Source organism: Biomphalaria glabrata, chromosome 6 (genome assembly GCF_947242115.1).
Source record: "Biomphalaria glabrata chromosome 6, xgBioGlab47.1, whole genome shotgun sequence".
Classification (NCBI taxonomy): domain Eukaryota; kingdom Metazoa; phylum Mollusca; class Gastropoda; family Planorbidae; genus Biomphalaria; species Biomphalaria glabrata.
In genome coordinates this window covers 44641496-44663468 of record NC_074716.1, presented here as the reverse complement: position 1 = coordinate 44663468, position 21973 = coordinate 44641496, and the positions used below count along the sequence as shown (strand labels likewise).

Genomic DNA, 21973 nt, shown 5'->3' with positions numbered 1-21973 from the left:
ACAAAGACCTATACGTCACATAAAAGACCTGGCTGGTTTTGCGGTATGCGCTCTGGACTGTCGTTCGGACGTCTTGGTAGTCGTAGGTCATCTCCCCATCATGCTTTCGGGAAGTTTGGGCTAGTATGTAGATTTTCTTCAACTCTGAAGGAACATCCGAAATATGTTAAACATATTACAAACATTTACAATGACCTTTCTCTACTATAAGGCTTACTATGTTTAAGTCGCTTGCAACACATTTATTTAGGTTGCTTATAAGACCTGTATGCCGCCTACAAGACCTTACCCAGCCTCCAGTGTGATTTTCCGGTGCTTTCATCAAAGATACTCCAAGTGTTCATCAAAGCATTGGCTGCCATCGCAGTGGTGAAAATTCTATCTTCACCTCGAATCTGGTGAAAGTAATTATACATTGGACGAGCTTATAAGAATGTGCATTCAAAATCAAACATTATGAATTGTGTATAACTACATATGGATAATGTCCCCGCCTTAAAGCTGGTGCCTCAAATTGTAAACCTCAACATCCGTATATCGTGAGCTAAATTCATTACTTATCTTAACATCATCTGCCCTATAGATCGCAAGGTTTGAAAAGGAGAATCGTACTACACGAGATTTTTAGAGTAAATTCCTCTTACCTTCAGCTATCCTTATAATGAGAGTAGACCGATTCCATACTTAAATTTGAAGAGAGTTAGATACTATATAGGCAATTCTTAAAATTACACAATATAAGGTAGGTTTGTTATATCCCAGGACAATTTCGTCAGATAGATAAAGACAAACCTATTGACCAATTGGTTAAGCAATCTGGAATTCCAATTCACTTTAAGACTGAGGATTGTACGAGCCCCTGAGTCCATCCAACATTATAGGTACCTCACGATAGTTGGGGAAAGTAAAGGCCCTTGTCCTGGCCACATGACTTCCTCGTTAGCCGTCGGCCATATAAACAGATGAGCTTCTAATCCCTCCTCTACATGGACGGGTTGCATGTTGAGTTACACGTAGAGCCATGTTATAGCCCCGTTTTTTTTATATATCATTTTACAATTGCAGTTGTTTTCTGGGATATGAATACATTTTAGTATAATGAAGATACGTTAGAAAGTAAAGACAGACATAATCACAAACATAAAACACAACTTCAAACACAGACAAGACCAAAGACAGACGTTACCAGTGGCTTGTGATCGTGAGTGACGTCACCATCGCCAAGGAAATCGTCAAAGTAAACCTTTTCCGATTGTTCACTTTTGGCTTGTGCTAATATCGCTTTGGTCATCTCGTACTGTGTAGCATTCTTAAGGATGTTGTATACTGCTTCCATCACCTGTAAAACCAGTGAACTATACATGTAGTTTTTAACTTAATTTGATAATATATTTTTAAGAAACTGTAAGTACAATCAAACGGATAAGCTCTAATGAATACCTGACATTAGTTAGGGAAATGTAAAGGCGGTTGGTTGTTGTGCCGACAACATGACACCCAGTTAACCGTGGATTACAGAAACAGATGACCTTAACATCATCTGACCTGGAGATCGCAAGTTCTGAAATTATTTTTTTTATAAATCAACTGACTCTGTAAGTAAAAATCTGTCCGCCACCCATTCACAAATCAAGTTGAAACTTTACATAATTATTTATTGTACCTGACAAGAATAAATTTTTAAAAAAAGATTAAGCAATAATATTTATTGGTAATTAATTATCTGGTTTGGTGTCGAATAAGGGAAGTAATGCTACTTTTGAAATAGGTGTCGCTGTACATATAAAGTTATTCCCCCTTATTCTATTTAGATTTAGTTGTTTTTATTTTGTTTTTTTTCCTCCCACTTCCCAATCTCGGATCAAGTTAATACTTTGCATAATTATTCATAGTCGATAACAATACATGAGACACTTGAAAAAATAGCCAATTAATTTATCAATTAGTGGCTATTAATTATTTTGTTTTATATAGCAAAAATGGAGCTTATCTCTTCTTTTAATACATATTACCCTGATTTTAGAGGCTCATTATTTAACCTTTGTTTTTTTAAAAAAAGGTTTTTAGGTATTGTCAATGAACGTTGAATGGTGTAATACTGAAGCATGCGAATGTCGTGTAATACTGAGTTCTTGCTTCCTGAAGTACTCTAGACTCGGGACAAGACAAATAGTACAAACTGACCTAAGTCCGTTTCAGCAGACAACATGAAGTTTATTTTACTACAATAATAATACACTGCACTCCTTGTTAGTGCTACAAGTCAAGAATTAATAATCCTATCCGCATAGCAGCGGTATCAAATGTTTCAATCACGTCCGCATCTCAGCGGGTAACAATAAGAACAATTACTACTAGTGACACTGGAGCTTCAACTATAGATATCCATTGAAATACGAATAATACCTTAATATTCAATAAGCACATAATGAAATCAACTCTCAAATATAATTAATCAACAATCATTAGTCCATCGACTTTCATGCTATATGCATATATATACAAGTGTCCAGGAAGAAACGTCCAACCTTCCTGGACCGGGAGCAAGACCTTACTGACTTGACTTGACTTGACTGAACTCAAAGTCAACTTTTCATTCTACTTCCTGTTTTCTACATCAGGAATTCCACGTGTCTTTTAAACTATTAACATGACGTGAACTTTAGATCATGCAATGTCAACTAAGACTGTGACAGGTATCTATTTCTGCATAGGCGTAGCCTATTAGAGGTAAATGTTTAAATAGAGGTTTTAAATCTACGCCAGAGCTATGAATTTTTATTTTGTGAACATATTATATTACCTAGCATCACGCTAGTAAATGTTTGTAAAATATTTTACATATTTCGGATGTTCCTTCAGAGTTGAAGATAGTTTACTTCCTAGTCCAAACCTCCCGTAGGATGACGGGGAATGGGAGCGGGCAGGATATGAACCCTCGACCATCGATAAATCCGAACTATAGTCCAGCGCGCAAACCGATCGACCAGGCAGCCACCAGGCAGTACATTACCTCTGCATTCTCTGGTTCGTTCAGTTAGTCCAAGCATCTATGAGGTACTTACCACAAGTGGTATAGAACCAGTCTGGGCTGCCGTGGCTAATGCTGAGACAGTTCTTGAAACAAACCAATAGAATTCGATCTGGGACGGGTAGTAGGTCAAGGCAAGGTCAGGGCGACCTGTGAAGTTCGTCTTGATGACAAACGCGATCAGTGAGCTGGTATTGATATAGATTTGCTGTTGGGAAAACGTACTTTCACTAGTAAATAAGGCATGGTCTGAACAAATAATTTACAAATCGTTCTGATAAGCACATGCATTGACGAAGTGGAAAGAAGCATTGGAATGAGTGAGAAAGATTGGTTTAGAAATTGTACATAGATTAACAGTACACGCCAGCTAAGCCCTTTGATTTGTACCCAGGTATCGTTTATTATGGCCAAAAAAAAAAGATATTTTTTTTTATTTTATAAACGGTAAGACCACATTTTAATGATCAACCTAACATTATTTTTTTTAGCCTGTGAATTAGTGTATCTGTTACAATGACATTTCACTGCTCAGTCTCTCTTTACTTCTCTCTTGTTTTTCGCTCTGTAACCCCCATTTTTTTTTTTTTTTTTTTTTAATGTGCATCAATATTTCTCCCACATATGCGCCCCGACACATACACGCACTCATATTTTTGGCCCGTAAATTCTAGTATCACTTTCGCTTATCTCCTCTTCCCTCCTCCCCCCACCCGCCAGCAACAAAATGTGAGTCGTCCGTACACTCTATTTTCTTCGGCTTCTTAATTCAATCTCTCTCTCTCTCTCTCTCTCTCTCTCTCACACACACACACACACACATACATACATACATACATACATACATACATACATACATACATACATACATACATACATACATACATATATATATATATATATATATATTTGTTAGCTATACTTTTTCTCTGTAACCTTTAACCAAACAATGTTTGTAAAATGTTTTACATATTTCTGATGATCCTTCAGAGTTGAAGATAATTTACTACTTAGCCCATCGCGCAAGTCATTTCAAATACGGTATTGGGTACGTCTTCATTTTTTTTTTTTGAAGAATTAGACTGTGTTGTGTTTAAAAGTCTGGATTATGTTATTGTATGCTATTTGTTATGTTAGTAACTTGTATTTAAGAACTCACTATTGTCCTATATACCATCTCAAGTAAACAGATTGTTTAACAACATTTCCTCTCAAATAGACAACAACCAACCACCAACACTACTAAAATGGGGTAAGAGTAGAGTTAGTATTATTTTTAAAACGTTTTTTTGTGTGTGCCTAATCTCCTCTCTCGTACCCGCCCCTATTTGAACATACAAACAAGCTCAAAACACACTAAAGCGTAAATTAATTTACGGGTCTTAAATTCAATAATTGTAAAGGAAATGTGTCAATTGAACCGTATTGCCGTACACGAGCTGTTGTATGCCACGAAATGTACATATTGCAGTACAGCTTGACTCACCAGAACCCAATATATGATTTAAGTAAACTACTTAGAAACACACAAAATAAAACTCTAACCTCTAAAACTGGGTCAGCTAGGACGTCAGGGCTGACGAGGCCGGAAAGAATTGATGACGTAATTCCGTAGATAGTATTGGCAGCCACGGTGACGTCGACGTTATTGAGCTGAAAGGGCATACCCACGTTCAGATAGAACAACTTCCTAAGTTCTTCAATGGACTGGATCTGCAGGAGAATAAAATATATTCATAGATTTTTTTATTTTTAGAAAACTATCAATGTAAAACTGGAACTCCTTATTTCAAATAAAAATAATTCAAATGAAAATTAACATAAAAAAACAACAACAAGCAAAATAAAAAAAAATTATAAAAGGTTTATTTAAGCGAAAGAACCTGCACATTTATAACCACAAATCTCAATACTGTCAGTACGTGTACAAAATTTCTATCAGACAAATGAAGTGAGTTTATATAAGCTTTGTAAAAAGTGTAGTATTATTGGAAATGTTTACACTAAAACTAAATTAAGTTTATCTGACCTTTGTTTACAAGTTGATTTTTAACTCATACTTAACACATTCAACACAGGCAACACTATTTAAAATTTAATTTCTACCTTGTAGTGCGTTTTAATATAAGCGTTAGTTTTTTTTAATTTTATTTTACGTTTTTTGGTCTTTCCTTGAGAAATAACGCTTGTTACGTCAAAGCCCAAACGTCATTCAGGACGTCAAGGGACAGAAGAAGAAGTTCGAAATAGAGAACATTATTATGAAAGTCAAAAACGCAGACGACCAGCCCACCAGTAGTCTTTGTAGAGGTGCACATCTATTAAATATAAAAGAATACTGCTGAACTAAACAGTTTTTTTTTTTTAATGAACAAAGTATGTGCTATTCACCCAAGTTGTGACCAATGCTATGTCCCCACCATCAGCTTTTGCTTTGTCCAGAAACTTCCGGATGTAAAAGTAGGTCCTCGGGTCAATGGTATTGACATTTGGGTCGCTGGAGAATGGTCTGTAGGCGTATTTCTTGAGGGCAGTAAAGACTGTGAATAAATAAAGGAAGAAAAGTTATCGTAAATAACATTTAGAATTCTAGATATTCACTTGAATAAGCTTTGAGTCTTGAAGAAAATAGAGATTTTTGCAAAAGAACAAATGCCTAGCTTAATTTGAATTGTGTTATGTTCTATGGTGATTTGCGTCCACACAAACATACATTTTTAGAATATGATTTAGAAGCTTGAACATCAGAGGCTACAAAGGTTTGTGTATTTCTAAACAGATCTAACGATTTTCATAGAAAATGACAGTTTATGTATATCTTTGCGGAAACAATCCCTAACTAATTGGCTACATGTTGAAAACTTTGGTTTGACCGTTATACTTATTCACAATTGTTCCGAACGACGTCAAAAGTGTTTTTGTTTTTTTAACACTACGTCACAATGCTTCAACGGGAATTACCGCACTCGACTCAAATGTTGAAAAAGAACTTTAGTGTAAGAAGCTCAATGGAAAGGCTCAATGCAATAAGAAGCATTACAAGACTTGAACAGAATGAGAAATCATAGACCACGTTCAGCTTCATTAAGTAGGAATTAATTTTTTTAAACAAATTTTTGTTTCGATATAACTTGTTTTCTCACTCTCTAATTCTTGTTGCTACATCTAATTCATAATTCCTATAGTCACACATTCTATTTTTAATTCATGTATTTTCAGTTTTCTTAAAATGCAATACAAGAAAAATATGCTTTTAATTATTCTGTCAAATTACAAGAAATAATGTACACGATGAATTTTTTTTTCTTTAAAAGCGCTGCATAATTGATTTGTACATTTTGTTTACTAATTTCACAGTTCTTCTTAACATTCTGACAAATTATTAATATTTGATACACTTCAACTATTGGTTACAAAAGAAGGTTTATTGAATAAAACAATGATAGCAGATTGAATCTATTATACTTTTATATTAATATGGAATTGTTTGGTTTCTGTTTAACCTTTCTGCGTGCCTTTTTCTAGAGCGACAATCAGCTCATTTTTGTGTGGTTATAAAAGACTTAAATTTTTACCAAACTTTTCACCTCTCATTTGTAAAGTCTTATAGTAATAATGAGGCTTGTCTTCGAGTCTAAAGATCAATGAGGAATGCAGTATTTCCCGTGGTACGCAGCCCCAGCTTTGACCTACATATTTTGCCACAACAGTGCAAGCAAAACCATTGTCCGCAGGTGGTTGATTTTCTTTTCACCGTCTGCGTCTGTCCTCGGCAACAGATTATCTTTTATATGGGCACGTATTTTATAAAGGTAAGTATTCTAAATAGGCAAGTATTTTATATAGGCAATTATTTTATAAAGGTATTTTAAAAAGGCTAGTATTTTCATATAAAAAAAAGTAACCTGAAGTTAAGTTCGTGTTTTGACTTTGCCACAGTGACCACGCCTCTGGCAGAAGTTTTCTCTGTTCAAATAGCAGGGCACCCAGCCCGAGGTTAATGAAGGTGTCGTCAAAGTCTGGAGGAATGTGGAACGCTCGCAAGTACATATCTCTGTGAAGTTAGATGCAAGGGACAAAATCAACTTTATGTCTTTAGCAATCTTGAAGTAAACCTAATTAGTTGGGTTTAGTCCCTTTAAATCAGTGATGCCCAACCTAATTCGGCCCGCGGGCCGTTTTAATTTCCGACACTCGTCTCGCGGGCCACATGACCGAAAAGTTTCAAAAACGAAATGAAATTGTTCTGAAACTACATTGGTAGAAATTGTGGATTTAATACTTAATTAATAGGTTATTGGGCATATTTTTTTACGTGTCAGAAAACAGCTTCATTTCTCTACTTAAAATGTGAGCAACAGTGTAGATTGCTTTACAACCGACTCATTTTTCTGGTCTCTTTTTGAAAATATTCACATGGATCCTCCAATCTCTAGGCGTAGTTTAACAATCTTTTATTTGCGACTCAAGACAATAATGCCGCGATATTTATTTTATAATGCCGTTTTTATGTTGTCGTTTTTTTTTTAAATGCCCCACTTTCTTTATAAAATAAATATGTTGGCATTCATATTCAACAAAAAAAGTAAAGATAGGTTCACTTTTCGTGGTAGATTCTACATTCAGAGTTCCAAATTCATAAACACACAATCATAATACCAATACATCGGAAAAAAAGTGAGGGCCCAAACTTAGGTAACGATACATTTTTTCAACCTTTTTTTTTTTTTTTTTGGAAGGGAGATTTCTACACTTTGTTCCGACGTTTCGGCGGGCCTGATGGAACCACCTCGCGGGCCGGATGTGGCCCGCGGGCCGTATTTTGGGCTTCACTGCCTTAAATAATTGTTACCGCTATTTCTCCCTCACGCATTCTCCGATCAAGTTGATACTTTAAACAATTATTTATTGTTATTAACAAATTAGTCAATTAATTATTGGTAAAGGAAACAACTTGTACATTATTGGTAGATATAGTTGTAAGGACGGAATTATTTCCCTTTAGATAAGCTTTGTTGTTTTTTAAAAAGGGATCCTTTAATATTTTGCTAGTTAGGTTTTTAAGACATGTATGGCAATCTCCAATATGTGCGGTTCTTAATAGCTCTATGAATACTGTGTGGAGAAACAATTACTTAGTAATTTTTAATGGCTGTTGTTTATAATTTTGTAACCATCGCGAACTTTGGTCTCTTGAAATATGTTTTAAAAAGATTTAAAATATTAATTAGAGAAATCTTTGTGAATAGAATCAGAATCCATAACAAATGCAGTGTTCTATTAGCAGAAGAATAATAGGCTGTATGCCTGGTCGAGCGGTATGCGCACATAACTTTGGTTCGGATTTGTCGATGGTCCCGGGTTGATACTCTGCCCGCTGCCATCCCCCGTCGTCCTGCGGGAAGTTTGGAATATGAAGTAAATTATCTTCAACTCTGAAGGAACATCTGAAACATGTCAAACATTTTTTTTTTTAAATTCTTAGACGTTAGGGAAAGGTAAGGCGTAAACTGGTCAACTGGTCAACAGGTCAACTGGTCAAAGAAATAAACATTTGAAAAAACGTCGAACTTTTACAGAGAAGGTCCACTTACTTGTCCCTTAAGAGGAATTCAATTTCATCCACTAGATTCTCCATGCCTAGGACTTTCAGCAGAGCCTCTATCACATTCATGGGTAGCTCGTCAGTGATGTCAAATGTCGCCTGTTGACAGGATGTAGAATAGCATAAAGGAGTTTAATGTCATTGTCCCTTCTATCTTCTCTCTCCCCTTTCTTGTTGTAGAAAATTGTCGGTTTCGAGTGTTCCCTTCATTAATCACTACTTATAAAAATTGTCATATGTCTTTTTCATCTTAAAAAGAGTCACTATTTAATTTTACATAGTTGCTCTGCTGGCATTTATTTTTTTTAACTACTAAGAGTTTTAGAAGGACGAGAACTGAAGAATATTCAGTAGGGTCTTTAGATTTACAAGTCAAATTAAGCTAAAAAAAAAAAACCAGCCCCCTAACCACATAATATATTAAGTAACATTGTCTCTAGCCAATACTTATAAAACATCCCCTCTCCCCAAGCAACAGATATAGCCTACGTACGAAGTGTGTAAAACAATGGCCAAAAGGTCCATTTATTTGATTAAGTCTTCTACCTACCAATACCGATAAAAAAAACTATGGGTCCCGAGAACTAACCACTAAATTGTCCGGTGCACAGCTCCAGTAGTTCAGAGTGGAATTAAAGACCAGGGGCCAGAAGGACATGGTTGAAGTGTTATACTGCTGGTTCTTGTCATGGTAGTTTGAGAATGCCTGGAGAGAAAGAGTTGGATACAGACTTAGTATGAGTATAATTACAATTCTTTGAATTTACTGTTTTAATAATTATCACTATTATTTGTCCAATGTTAATATTATTCGTCGAAATGAAACTTTAATTTTCATTAATTGAGAGAAAAGATGAGAGATGGAGAGAGACAGAGAGAGAACACATGAAAGAGGGAGAGAGAGGGATGGAGAGACAGAAAAAAAGAGAGAGAATGCATAGAAAGAATAATTAGAGAGAGAAAAGAAAAGAAAGATTGAGGTGAAAAAGAAAGAGCTAGAGGTAAAGCGAAAGAGAGAGTTTAAGAAGAGAGAGATGTGAAAAAGAGAAAGGTGAAAAAAGAGAGAGGTGAAAAAGAGAGAGGTAAAGAAGAGAGAAAGGTGAAGAGAGAGACAGAGGTGGAGAAAAGGAGAAAGTTAGAAAAGATTAAAATAGTTTTTCTCTCTCTATTTTTTTGGTTCTTATTGTCTGCAAACTCTAATATTCGCATATTTATGTTCCTAGATAGCGCAGTAATACTTGATTGGCACTCAATTGATATTATTTAATTAAAGTAGTGCACAGAAAACCTTGAGCCCAAGTTGCCTAACACTCACCTGAATCGACAAAGTTAGTTGCTCATTGGACGGTGCGGGGGTGCCACCATACTTAACCGCCTCCAACAAGGTCGAGGTCACCCACGACGTCACGAACATGTTGTTGTCAAAGACGTCGAACAGCCGACGCGCCTCGGCCATGTCCAGCGCCCCGTTAAAGTTGAGCTTCACCCCACTTGAGTACACGCCTTTGGCACGGTGCCACTCTTTTAATGGAACATAAGGCTGATCTTTCTTTGTCTAAGAATTGAAATATAGTCTTTAACAAGCAAAATATTTAAAAATCCTTAAAAAAAAACAAAGCTTATTTAAGGGGAAGAACTTCTCATGTACAACTATATCTCACAATAATGTAGAAGTTATTTCCCTTGCGCTATATAAAAACAAAATAATTAATTACTAATAATTTGTTTAAACAATTGGTAAAAGTTTAAATTGATTCATGTTTTGTTAGGTACAATCGTATACAATTTCAATTTGATCCCAGAATGTCATGGGAGAAATTACAATTGTCTAAATGGACAAAACCCTACATACTTAGACGTATGTGTCAATATAGACGGATTAAGTGCCATTGTTGAATAGATTCATGTCTTGTCTACGCCAATGAATGACTGTTTCAACTTGATTCAAGATTGGTAATGGGGGAAATAACGAGTACTAACTTTTTACCAGACAGACAGACAGACAGACAGAGTGAATTGATATAAGCTTTATAAAAATTGAATGGAGAGTAGCCCGGACTGGAAACCGCTGCGCAGTTCATCTAAAAATTGCAATTAGTTAACTTAACCCTCCAACATGAAAATAAAAACGCAGAAGAAGAAGAAGAAGAAGAAATTATGAAAAGTATGAATTTTATCCATTTTATGCTCGAGTCCATTTTTTTTTAAATAGACAAATGGAAAAGCTCGACGGAAAAAAATCAAGGGAGATAAACTTTGTATTTGTTAAAAGAACATTCTCTTTTTATTTTATTTCCTTTTTTTGTAAACAATATGTCTTCGAGTTAAAAAAAAAACAGCATATTATATTATAATTATTATTTTCTTCACGTGGAAATGCGAATGAAAAACAGATCTCGATATTTCATCTGCATTGTTAGTTCTTACCTGATCATCTGCCGTTAGTTCCAGCAGTTTCTCAACGAATGTTGCAGATACTTGAGGTTTTGAGAAGACAACTCCCACAAACAGCATGCAGACGATGGTAAGACTTAAGTACGTCTGAGATCTCTTCATTCTGTACTTAGCTTTGGATTAGTTCCTACGAAGTTTAAAAATTATTATTTAAATTTTATGTGTCGATTTTTGAGGTAAAAGAAAAACACTCTGCATACGAAATGATAAACACGTTTCACTTAAGCTAAACAAAATATGCATTTTATAGGCCTAGCTTAAAGAATGTTTGCAAAAATGATAAGGCTCATTATAATGTTACAAACATGTTTTGGATAGTGCACAGTTTAATTGTTTTTTAATGCACAAAACAAATACATAATGTATTGTACGAAATACTTCAAACCGACGACAATTTTCAATCCCAAGATGCTATATACAAGCTACAATTATATATACTATGTATAAATCACCCCAAAGCTGTATACCAGTAACAACTACATCTTTTGTATTTTGAACTACTGAGGTTGTATACTGGCGTCAACTTCATTGCCTGCATATCCACCTGAATGCTGTACACCAGCTACAGCTACATCCTCTTTATTTCTACATTGTAGTTGTACACCAGCTACATTCTCTTTATTTCTACCTTGTAGTTGTACACCAGCTACAGCTACATCCTCTTTATTTCTACCTTGTAGTTGTACACCAGCTACAGCTACATCCTCTTTATTTCTACCTTGTAGTTGTACACCAGCTACAGCTACATCCTCTTTATTTCTACCTTGTAGTTGTACACCAGCTACAGCTACATCCTCTTTATTTCTACCTTGATTTTGTACACCAGCTACATCCTCTTTATTTCTACCTTGATTTTGTACACCAGCTACAGCTACATCCTCTTTTTTTCTACCTTGTAGTTGTACACCAGCTACAGCTACATCCTCTTTATTTCTACCTTGTAGTTGTACACCAGCTACATCCTCTTTATTTCTACATTGTAGTTGTACACCAGCTACAGCTACATCCTCTTTATTTCTACCTTGTAGTTGTACACCAGCTACATTCTCTTTATTTCTACATTGATGTTGTACACCAGCTACAGCTACATCCTCTTTATTTCTACATTGTAGTTGTACACCAGCTACAGTTACATCCTCTTTATTTCTACCTTGTAGTTGTACACCAGCTACATCCTCTTTATTTCTACATTGTAGTTGTACACCAGCTACAGCTACATCCTCTTTATTTCTACCTTGTAGTTGTACACCAGCTACATTCTCTTTATTTCTACATTGATGTTGTACACCAGCTACAGCTACATCCTCTTTATTTCTACATTGATGTTGTACACCAGCTACAGCTACATCCTCTTTATTTCTACATTGTAGTTGTACATAAGTTACAGCTACATTTTCTTTATTTCTACATTGATGTTGTACACCAGCTACAGCTACATCCTCTTTATTTCTACATTGATGTTGTACACCAGCTACAGCTACATCCTCTTTATTTCTACATTGTAGTTGTACATAAGTTACAGCTACATTTTCTTTATTTCTACATTGTAGTTGTACATAAGTTACAGCTACATTTTCTTTATTTCTACCTTGATTTTGTACACCAGCTACATTCTCTTTATTTCTACATTGATGTTATATACCAGCTACAGCTACATCCTCTTTATTTCTACCTTGATATTGTACACCAGCTACAACTACATCCTCTTTATTTCTACATTGATATTGTAAACCAGCTATATCCTCTTTATTTCTATACCACCCCCATAAACTTTCACAGCACCCCTATAACCTTTTACACCACCCCTATAAACTTTCACAGCAGCTCTATAAACGTTCACAGCGCCCCTACGAACTGTCACAGCGCCCCTACGAACTGTCACAGCGCCCCTACACAAGCTACAACTACACCCTCGTTATTTCTACATTGATATTGACTATTAACTGCAATAACATTTTCTTTAACTTTAAGCCGCCTCAGTGATGTATGCAAACGACATTCCGTAGTCTACATTACGACCTGATGAAAGTAGAACGACTTTATCGCAAGATAAGATCACAATAAGTCAGAAAGTCAATACCTATATTTTATTTCAGTTGACTGTTACTTTTAAAAATATGAGCCATCGCATCGATCCCTTGAAAAGTTAGACCATTCGAAAGGAAGAATAGACTTTACATCTTTCCCTCTATCTGAAGATCCGCTAGGGTTGAGTCCTTCTCTCTATCTAAAGATCTGCTAGGGTCGAGTCCTTACCCCTATCTAAAGATCTGCTAGTGTTGAGTCCTTCTCTTTATCTATAGATTTCTCTCAAAGTGGATAAATAAAACAAAATCTCCTCTCGACCCTTTTCAAAAGCATCTGTTTTGGTCGTGCCTTGATAATTCACGTGTCCACATTTTTATATTTGTGAAAACGACTAAAAGAACTAAGGGGGATAACATTCTTTCTAATTGTAAACAAAAAGTGTATGACCTATATCCGTTTATATCGTACAGTATGTTTAATTCACATGAAGTCTCGGTAAAGTTTTATAAGCATTACATTTCGAGAACAACACATATACAAGTGAGCTTAGTCATTAATTTATGTTCTAATATCGGGCATGCTACCTTGCCTCATAGTGGCGCCCGGGTGGAAACGATCGTAGGAGGAAACGATTAGGCTAAAGGGTAGCAAAACAAGACTCTCGTGGGGGTGCCTAAGGGGGTGCGAGAGCATTCTCATTGCACTGTGCGGAGTTGTAAAAAAGCTCCCACAGCCTTGTCACAATCCAGGCGCCGTTCCTCAAGGGGCCGTTACATAAATGGCGTGTCCTGCACGGTTAGCCTAGTAGAAAAGGAAAATGGCAGATGTCCCGGTGCACGCGGTCTCCGGCCGCGAGTCTGACACCCCGCCAGACAGAACAGTGTATACTGTTCTCATTCAGGCCGGCGAAAGGGAGCTCTTGTTCACTTTTGCTGGCCTAGAGTTCCAAAGGCCGAAGGCTCAACTCTACCTGACAGTTTCAAGAAGAAGAAGAAGAAGAATCCCGTAATCAAGAGAAACTATCGTCTTATATGTTAAATGTAAGGATATTTAAACAACATACGATCAAATACGTAACTGCAGATTTCTTTTTGAAAAGAGAAAACAATTGCATTTCTACGAGTAATCTAGTCGTGCATGTTGGTTAGAGACTTACAATCTGCTATGTCGTTGGTATTCCTGGCTGATTCAGACAACCCTATCCATGCCCTAATGGCGCTATGGAAGAAGAAGCGCTTGTATGAATTTGTCCTAGCATATTGGAATAAGAAATGCGACTTTATCATTGTATCTTTCTGAGTATTTTTTTATGTTGTGTTTTGCATTTGAAAATTATGGTTTAACGTATACAGGAAAAATAATAAAAGTTCGTTGTATTTTTACAATACCACTTTTCAAGTCAGAACTCCATGAAGAAATCTGGGTACAACCTGGACACGGATCTCAAAAACGGCTCTAACGATTTTCCTAGAAATTTAACAGTTGATGTAGATCTATATCGGTGAGAAACGAATTACTAGCTCATTGGCCCCACTGGAAAAACTTTAGTTTGACCTTAATAATTTAAAAATAAAAAAAGAAAAAGATTTTAAATTTCACTTGAAAACTAGGTCTAGATCTAGGACTATCGCGTTCTTGAAACTAGTATCGCGTTCGGGAATTTTCGAATGTAAGATATTATTGATTCAAGAGTTTAATAAAAATAATGTTCAGGAAAACTTTGCATACTAGTCTAAATCGAAATGGACTATTATAAAGTGTAGTAGATCTATACATGCGCTTACCCAGGATTTTTCACTGGGAAAGGGGGCCGGGTAGGAGAGGAGGTAAATAACTAAATATATTTGTAATCTTACATTCATTAGGTATGAAAGAAAAACAAAACAATCGTTCTACGTTGTATAAAATAAGTATTGTCTTTAAAAAATGTGCATTTGTTTTTCTTGTCAAAAAAAAATATTTCCATAATCAAACAAATTATTTACTATTGCTCCCACACCTTTACTTAATTGCCATATTTCAATAATAAACTTAAATGGTTCTTTACTCTATATTTCAAAGAAGGCCCTGACAAAATATTTGTTAATTAATTGTATATCTCTGATTTATACATTTATTAATTTCTTAAAAAAAGCATTCACTAGATGGATAGTTGGCATCTCTTCTGTGGTGTTGACTTCCTCTTTTCTACACTAATCTCTACGGATACGTTTTAATATACAAGACGCCCCATCATGGGCGTAGCCAGAATTTTTTTTCGGGGGGGGGGGGTTTGGGGGGGATTTTTTTTTTCTCCCCCCCCCCCCCCCCGCCTCCCTTCCGCTAAAAAAAATATATTTATATGTATGTATGTGTGTGTGCATATATAATCTTTATTACATTCTGACCCATCATTCTTTCGGAAGACGCTTATTGTGCCCTAGAATAGGTTCTACCTGTAGTTGGTGGAAAAGTTGCTAGCAAGGGGGCCTCCAAGCACGATTTCTGATATTGAAAGCCAACAAAATGCATATTCTAAGGTATCTATAGTGCATTTCCCTGCTATTAAAATGTTTTATTTCAAAAACCTAATGTGTTATTCTTATGACTTACACCCTCCCGCGCCGTTCGGCGCATTAACCGTCAAGCTGTTTCCACAAAAATCTGTCACTGGTAATGTCTGAGGCCTCTTCCCACCTGCTCTGTGGACCTCCATGAATGTGTGGCGCCAAGTTGTACTAGGATGTCATCGCAACTCTTCTTATGCCTACTTCATTTTGTCGGAGAACATGTCCCGCAAACCTCATGCGACGCTCTGTCACAATCTTACTAAGGGGTCGACTCCCAGTTTGGCATAGGATTTCCTTGATTTACACCCGATCTCTATTACTGACTTCTTAAAATGTCTTAGCCATCTTTGTTGAGCCACATTTAGTGTTTTTCAATTTCGGCAGATGACTATTCACTGCACTTTATTAATTGAGCCCCGCCACTGGTAGAAATGTGTAACCTCTCTTGAATACGCTCTTGGAATTAAGTGACTGTAGTTTGCTTTAGATTTTATATCGAAAGGGGAAGTTTTATCGTCAAAATCATCTGTTGAGGGTTTTAAACTAAAAAATCTCTGGAGTTATGTTTGTTTTAAAATTCAAAACCCCATTTAGCTACGGTCATAGAATTTGGTGACTGTAGTTTGCTTTAGAATAATATTGAAGATAGAGGTTTTCCACCTCAAAACGCTCAGTAGGGGGATTTTAAACTCAAAACCATCTGGAGGGGTTTTAAACTTTAAAAATAAGCCATCTGTACTAAAAGGATTTAAACTCAAGCCCCCAATTGTCTTGGCTACGCCAAAATAATTTTAGTGTGTAATTTTTTTTTTTTATATTGAAGAGGTATTTTTTATCATCAAACCACTCTGAAAGGGGGTTTAAACTCAAAACTCCTTAGCATTTTGAGTGCGTAATTTGCTTTTTTCTTACATTGAACATGTAATTTTTAGCTTCAAACCCCGCTTGCGGGGGGTTTAAACTCAAAACCCCTTCTGCTACGCTCATAGATTTCTGAGTGAGTAATTTTCTTTTTTTATATTGAAGAGGAATTTTTTAGCTTCAAACTCCACTGGAGGGGAATTTAAACTCAAAACACCTTTGAATACACCCATAACACGTTGAGTGTATAATTTGCTTTGTTTTTAATATTAAAGAGATATTTTTAAATTCAAAACTGAGTCAAAACCCATTTAGCTACGCTCATAACATTTTGAGTGCGTAATTTGCGTTTTTTTTATACCGGGTATTGAAGAGGTATTTTTTACCTTCAAACCCTACTGATGAGGGAGTGGGGGTTAACTCAAAACCCTTTTGGCTACGCTTGTAGAATTTTGAGTGTGTAATTTTCTTTTTTTTATATTGAAGAGGGAGTTTATCGTAAATTTTGGAGGGGGTTTAAAAATCAAAATCTTCCTTAACTGTGCTCCTGAAATTTGGGGGATTGTCGTTTGCATTTTTTGTTTGTTTTGTGTTATAGAAGAGGGGAATTTAACAGCGAAAACCACTGGTAGGGGTTTTTTAAACCCAAACCCCCCTAGTAGGGGGTTTTAAACTCGAACCCCCCCCCCCCTGGTAGGGGGTTTTAAACTCGAACCCCCCCCCTGGTAGGGGGTTTTAAACTCAAACCCCCACCCCCTCCCCTGGTAGGGGTTTTAAACTCAAAACCTCCCTTGTTATGCTGAGGCAAGTGATAGTTTAGTATTATAATCTCACCTAAAATAAACAAAATCCAAGCAAAAAATCAGTGACTAAATTCCGATCCCCCCCTGCGGGGGGGGATTTCATTTCGGGGGGGGGGGTTTGAACCCCAACCCCCCCCCCCCCTGGCTACGCCCATGCGCCCCATACTCTTACCCATCATTAGGTACACACTATCTCCTTCACCACCAAAGAAAAAAAAAGCATAAGTAACCCCACTGAAGTTTACGTCACACAAGCTAAGAGACCTTGTCAAACAAAACTGTATTAATGGTGGCTCGGTTATAATGTAAGACTTGGTTCTCTGTTAAAAAGTCATCCTTCAAGGTACAGTGGAAAGAGCACGAAGAAAATGTCCGACCAAAGAAAAACTAGCTTGGCAGCGCGGATGATTTGACCGGGCTGTCTCTTGATATTCTGCTTCGTGGTCGCCTAGTGAACACCCCGCTCCTTATAGGGGTAGCCAAGGGTACTGGTTGCTTGCCACTGATGAATGAGTGTAAAAAGTGTAAAAGTACAAACAAGGGGGTTATGTCCAGCCCCCCCCCCCCTTGTGGGGCCCCGGGGCAACGGTGAGTAAGAGACCCACGGTTCTCCGAAAAGCGGATAGCGCTGGACACCAACTCGAGGGTAGGTCGGGTTCTCCTGGAGCTCTCTAATGGGCGAAATTGGGCTGACTGGCATGGCCTTCGCGGGCTGAGTCGGGCGGCTCTTTTGCGCTCATGAGCTAGGCTCTATCTAGAACGTCCCCCGAAGTAGTAGTAGAGGAATGCGTCGTACCCAGTGACAATTCTGATACTGGGGATATCGAAAAAGCTTCGTCAAACCACTCCCCATTGTGGGAAACTCTCAGGTTACGCGAACTTTCACAGCACCCCTATAAACTTTCACAGCACCCTTACGAATTGTCGCAGCACACCTACGAACTGTCACACAACCTTTACGAACTGTCACAGCGCCCCTACGAATTGTCACAGCACCCCTGCGAACTGTCACACAACCTTTACGAACTGTCACAGCGCCCCTACGAATTGTCACAGCACCCCTGCGAACTGTCACATAACCCTTACGAACTGTAACAGTACCCCTACGAACTGTCACAGCAACCCTGCAACGAAAATCAAGGGACAGGTGAGATGATATGGGAGATTAGACTCCAACAACTTTGTTAATCAAGTTTATTAATTTAAGGCACAAGTCACATGGTGATGATGGTCACGTGAGGAGTTACTTCTTATCTAAAAAAAAAACCTACTTTCAAGTCAATAACCTTATAAATAAGATCTCTCCCCCCCCCCCCTTTTCCAATTTAGATCTATTGTATATAATAGCAAGCTTTTTGGTGCATCTTCTGTATATACTGAGGTATCGATAGTTTATACTCTAGACATTTATTTAGAACCATATAATAATGTGTGAGCACCTTTTTAACACTGTAGAATACAATTTGAAATTATATTTGCAAGCAACTAGCAGGTCATTATAGAGAAGCTGGTGTACAGATCTGTTACAGTTACATATATGTCTTTTTCCATGCGACAGTGATACCGATAATTTAGTTTAAAGATGATCTAAAAATGGTATAAAGTATTGAAAATTTAAAAAGTTTGGGGGCGTAGAAATTAAATTGATGAAGAAATAAGAAAAAAAGGAAAAATTATGAAATAATTAAGAATATCCCCCCCTCCCAAAAAAAAAAAAACAAAGCAAACCCAGCCTTTCTTTTGTCTGCCTTAGAATAATCGGGTGTTTTTCAAGGGAGTTAGTCGCTTACCTGTTCTTCCGAAATTGTTGAATTATCTTTTCTTGGATGTTTTATACAGTAGTAACATATAAATATAAACAGTAAATCCAAATATCTTGTAAATATTAAGTAGAACGCCGTGTTGTGTAGCAAGTAGAATGTGTAGAGCTCAGTTTGAATAGTGTCTGTGCTGTCTTAGTGGTAAGCTAGCTGTCTTATTTCCTAGTGGCTAATGATTATTAGAATGTTACTTTCTTAATACTGTGTGTGTGCGTCTACTCCTTTAGAGTATCTGAGTCAATGAAGTGTGTGTTTAAGTTCTTGGTCTGATTGAATGAACGGGCTGAGATAATACGCACGCACCAAACACACACACACACACACATAGTGACACACTTGTGAAAGGTCGAAACACACAAAAATAATTATGCTCGTGTCAGGTCACGGATTGATATAGTCACTGTGTGGAAGTCTAACCTAGTTTGGATTTTCTTTAGTTTTTTTTTTTTTTTCTTTTTTATATTAAATTCGTAGTTTGATTTAATTATTGACTTATGGTGTGTGTGTGTTTGTGTGAGGAGAGAGATGTGGTGGGATAGAGACAGAGCAGAGTTGGGACTTTAATGACAGTAAATATTCGAATTAATTAAAACAAGGATCTAACATCACGTTTTCGTGTTTTGTTTCGCAAGTCCTGCTACCTGGGGGTGACTTCAGTTAACCAGATAACAATCGATTCGTATCTTTATATCAATATTCAACTTTATATTTCCATCCTCATACAGTCTTCTTTGTCTTTTAACCTTTTCACTGCTATGAAATAGCAAGAATCCTTCACTGCTATTAAACTATTTAAATGTTTCGCCGCTTTTAAATAGTTTACATTTTTACCCATTTTAAATAGTATGAATCTTTCACCGTCATTAATCGTTTAAATTGTTCACAGTGATTTAAATAAATATATGTATCATTCTCCTATTATTATTTTAAATCTTTCAAAATTTTAAATCTATAAGTGTTTTTTTCTGTAACAATTTTTAACGTCTATCTACGTACTTTGAGTAAGTGCAAGGGAGACAACAAATATATTTCAGAATTTCAAGAAAAGTTATTGCGCTTGTCGGTTATTGTTTTGTAAGTGTTACATGCCAAATACAAAAATACGTTGAAATAAAAAGCTTATGTAAGGGACAGAACGCTAGAATTACAATAACATCTCTTAATAATGTATAAGCTATCTCTCTTTTGTCCAACAAAATAATTAATTACCAGCAATTAAATGACTAATTTGTTGGTTTTTTTTTAGCGGCCCACCGAAGAAGAGAAAGACACTATTGCATATGTGTGGAATGTCTGTGCGTCCGTCTGTCCGTCAATCCGTCCCGTTTAGATCTCCTAAACTAGAAAAGATAGTGAAAATCGTCATCATAATATTTTATTCCATTCAAAGTTCTGATGCAACGGCTCCTTTTTTTCTTTTCTTACAGCGAAAAATTTAATTTTTTAAATCACTAATGCCAGCAGTTTTTTTTCATAAAAATACTACACTTTTAAAAATATTTACTATATATATACTATACGTATTAACATATTACGTATTATATGTATTATCAACCACGGGATGCTCAAAATTAAGGGAAATAACTATTTACCATATTTGTAACACATTTAAGCCAACGGTTTTAGATATTTTTTCAACAAAAATATTTCTTTTTACATTTGTATTGCAAAGTTAACTAATTTCTTTTATACTAACTTCTACATGTCCCTTCACAAAACATTCAGAGCAATTATATATTCATTTTAATATTATCTAACTTCACATTCTCTTTCACCTATCCTTAGGTCTGTTGACCGCTTGGGCACCACACAAGATCCGTAAACCTCCATTCTTCTCTGTCATTTGTCTTTGATAGAATTTCATTCTGGCATTCTTTCAGAAAATATTGAAACCTGCCTTTTTAACTGCCTAGGTGGACCACTTCGGGGGCCAATTTTGAGTTTGTGTCTCCACACAAACTGTCTTTGTAACCTTGTTTTCTACTTGATTCATGTAAGAATAATTGTGTGAAGTTTTAACTTGATCTGAGAGCAGGTATGGAAGATATATCGCGTTCAAACTTACAAACAAAAATTAAAAAATCATACCGATGGCCAGGTTGAGTTGATATTAGCTTTGTAAAAAGTAATGTAACTTTCAACTAATATTTTGATCAAGTTTTTGACTAAATCATTAAAAAGCTGTTTTGAAAAGCTTTTTTTTTCATATAGTTATTGTATGCATTAGCTAAAGTAGATCCACCAAAGTGCACATCATTTCGTAGACTCAAAGCTTCTTAAGAAGCGTCATGTTTCTTTTAAAAAAGTTAAAATTTGCAGGCTCGAACCAAAGGCTAGGAACTCGCCCAGCGAGTCTCCATTGATCTTAGACAAACAACATGCTTCACTGCTATCAAGAAAAACTAACTACCTGTAGAAAACTTTGTTAGATTAGTTTGTCATTTTAACTCTTGTCTGCTTACATAAGGTTTGTAAACAGTGCTTACTTTACCTTTTACCTTTACCTATCCCCTAGTCTATTGGACCGTTGGGCACCATGCAAGACTCGTCGACCGTCTTTCTCCATTCCGCTATGTCGTTTGCCTTAGTTAGAACCTCTTTCAATGGCAGGCCCGTCCATTCTTTTATGTTGTTAAATTATTAGCAATATTGCGCAAGTTCATTGCACTTGGACCCATGACTCTTGACTCATTAGGGCCCACATAAAAACATGGGGATGATATTAAAGTCCTGGTGTTCACTAATTAAAATTTCGACACAGCTGCTAATTATTCAATTTTTTCAAAGCTTAATCTGTTTCTATATTTTTCTGTATTTAAATT

General features: G+C 36.3%; 1 protein-coding gene and 1 long non-coding RNA gene across 3 annotated transcripts in view; one reads left to right on the top strand and one right to left on the bottom strand.

The window, feature by feature from the left end:
* LOC106057535 (uncharacterized) overlaps positions 1–19411 on the bottom strand; it is a 27622-nt gene extending 8211 nt beyond the window's left edge. For both annotated transcript variants that reach the window (XR_008778383.1, XM_056032147.1), the window contains exons 1-11: positions 19122–19411; positions 11064–11217; positions 9952–10191; positions 9226–9342; positions 8626–8735; positions 6937–7085; positions 5423–5571; positions 4577–4744; positions 3066–3239; positions 1187–1339; positions 290–395 (exon numbers count right to left, since the gene is read on the bottom strand). Coding sequence is in view for 1 of the 2 variants with exons in the window: in XM_056032147.1 (XP_055888122.1) it covers positions 290–395; positions 1187–1339; positions 3066–3239; positions 4577–4744; positions 5423–5571; positions 6937–7085; positions 8626–8735; positions 9226–9342; positions 9952–10191; positions 11064–11192 (1495 nt within the window). In the remaining variant the exon portion in view is untranslated. The remainder of the gene's footprint in view (positions 1–289; positions 396–1186; positions 1340–3065; positions 3240–4576; positions 4745–5422; positions 5572–6936; positions 7086–8625; positions 8736–9225; positions 9343–9951; positions 10192–11063; positions 11218–19121) is intronic.
* The window catches only part of LOC129926673 (uncharacterized), a 3531-nt gene continuing 735 nt past the window's right edge, over positions 19178–21973 (top strand). The window contains exon 1 of the long non-coding RNA XR_008778385.1: positions 19178–19292. This is a non-coding gene — a long non-coding RNA (uncharacterized LOC129926673). The remainder of the gene's footprint in view (positions 19293–21973) is intronic.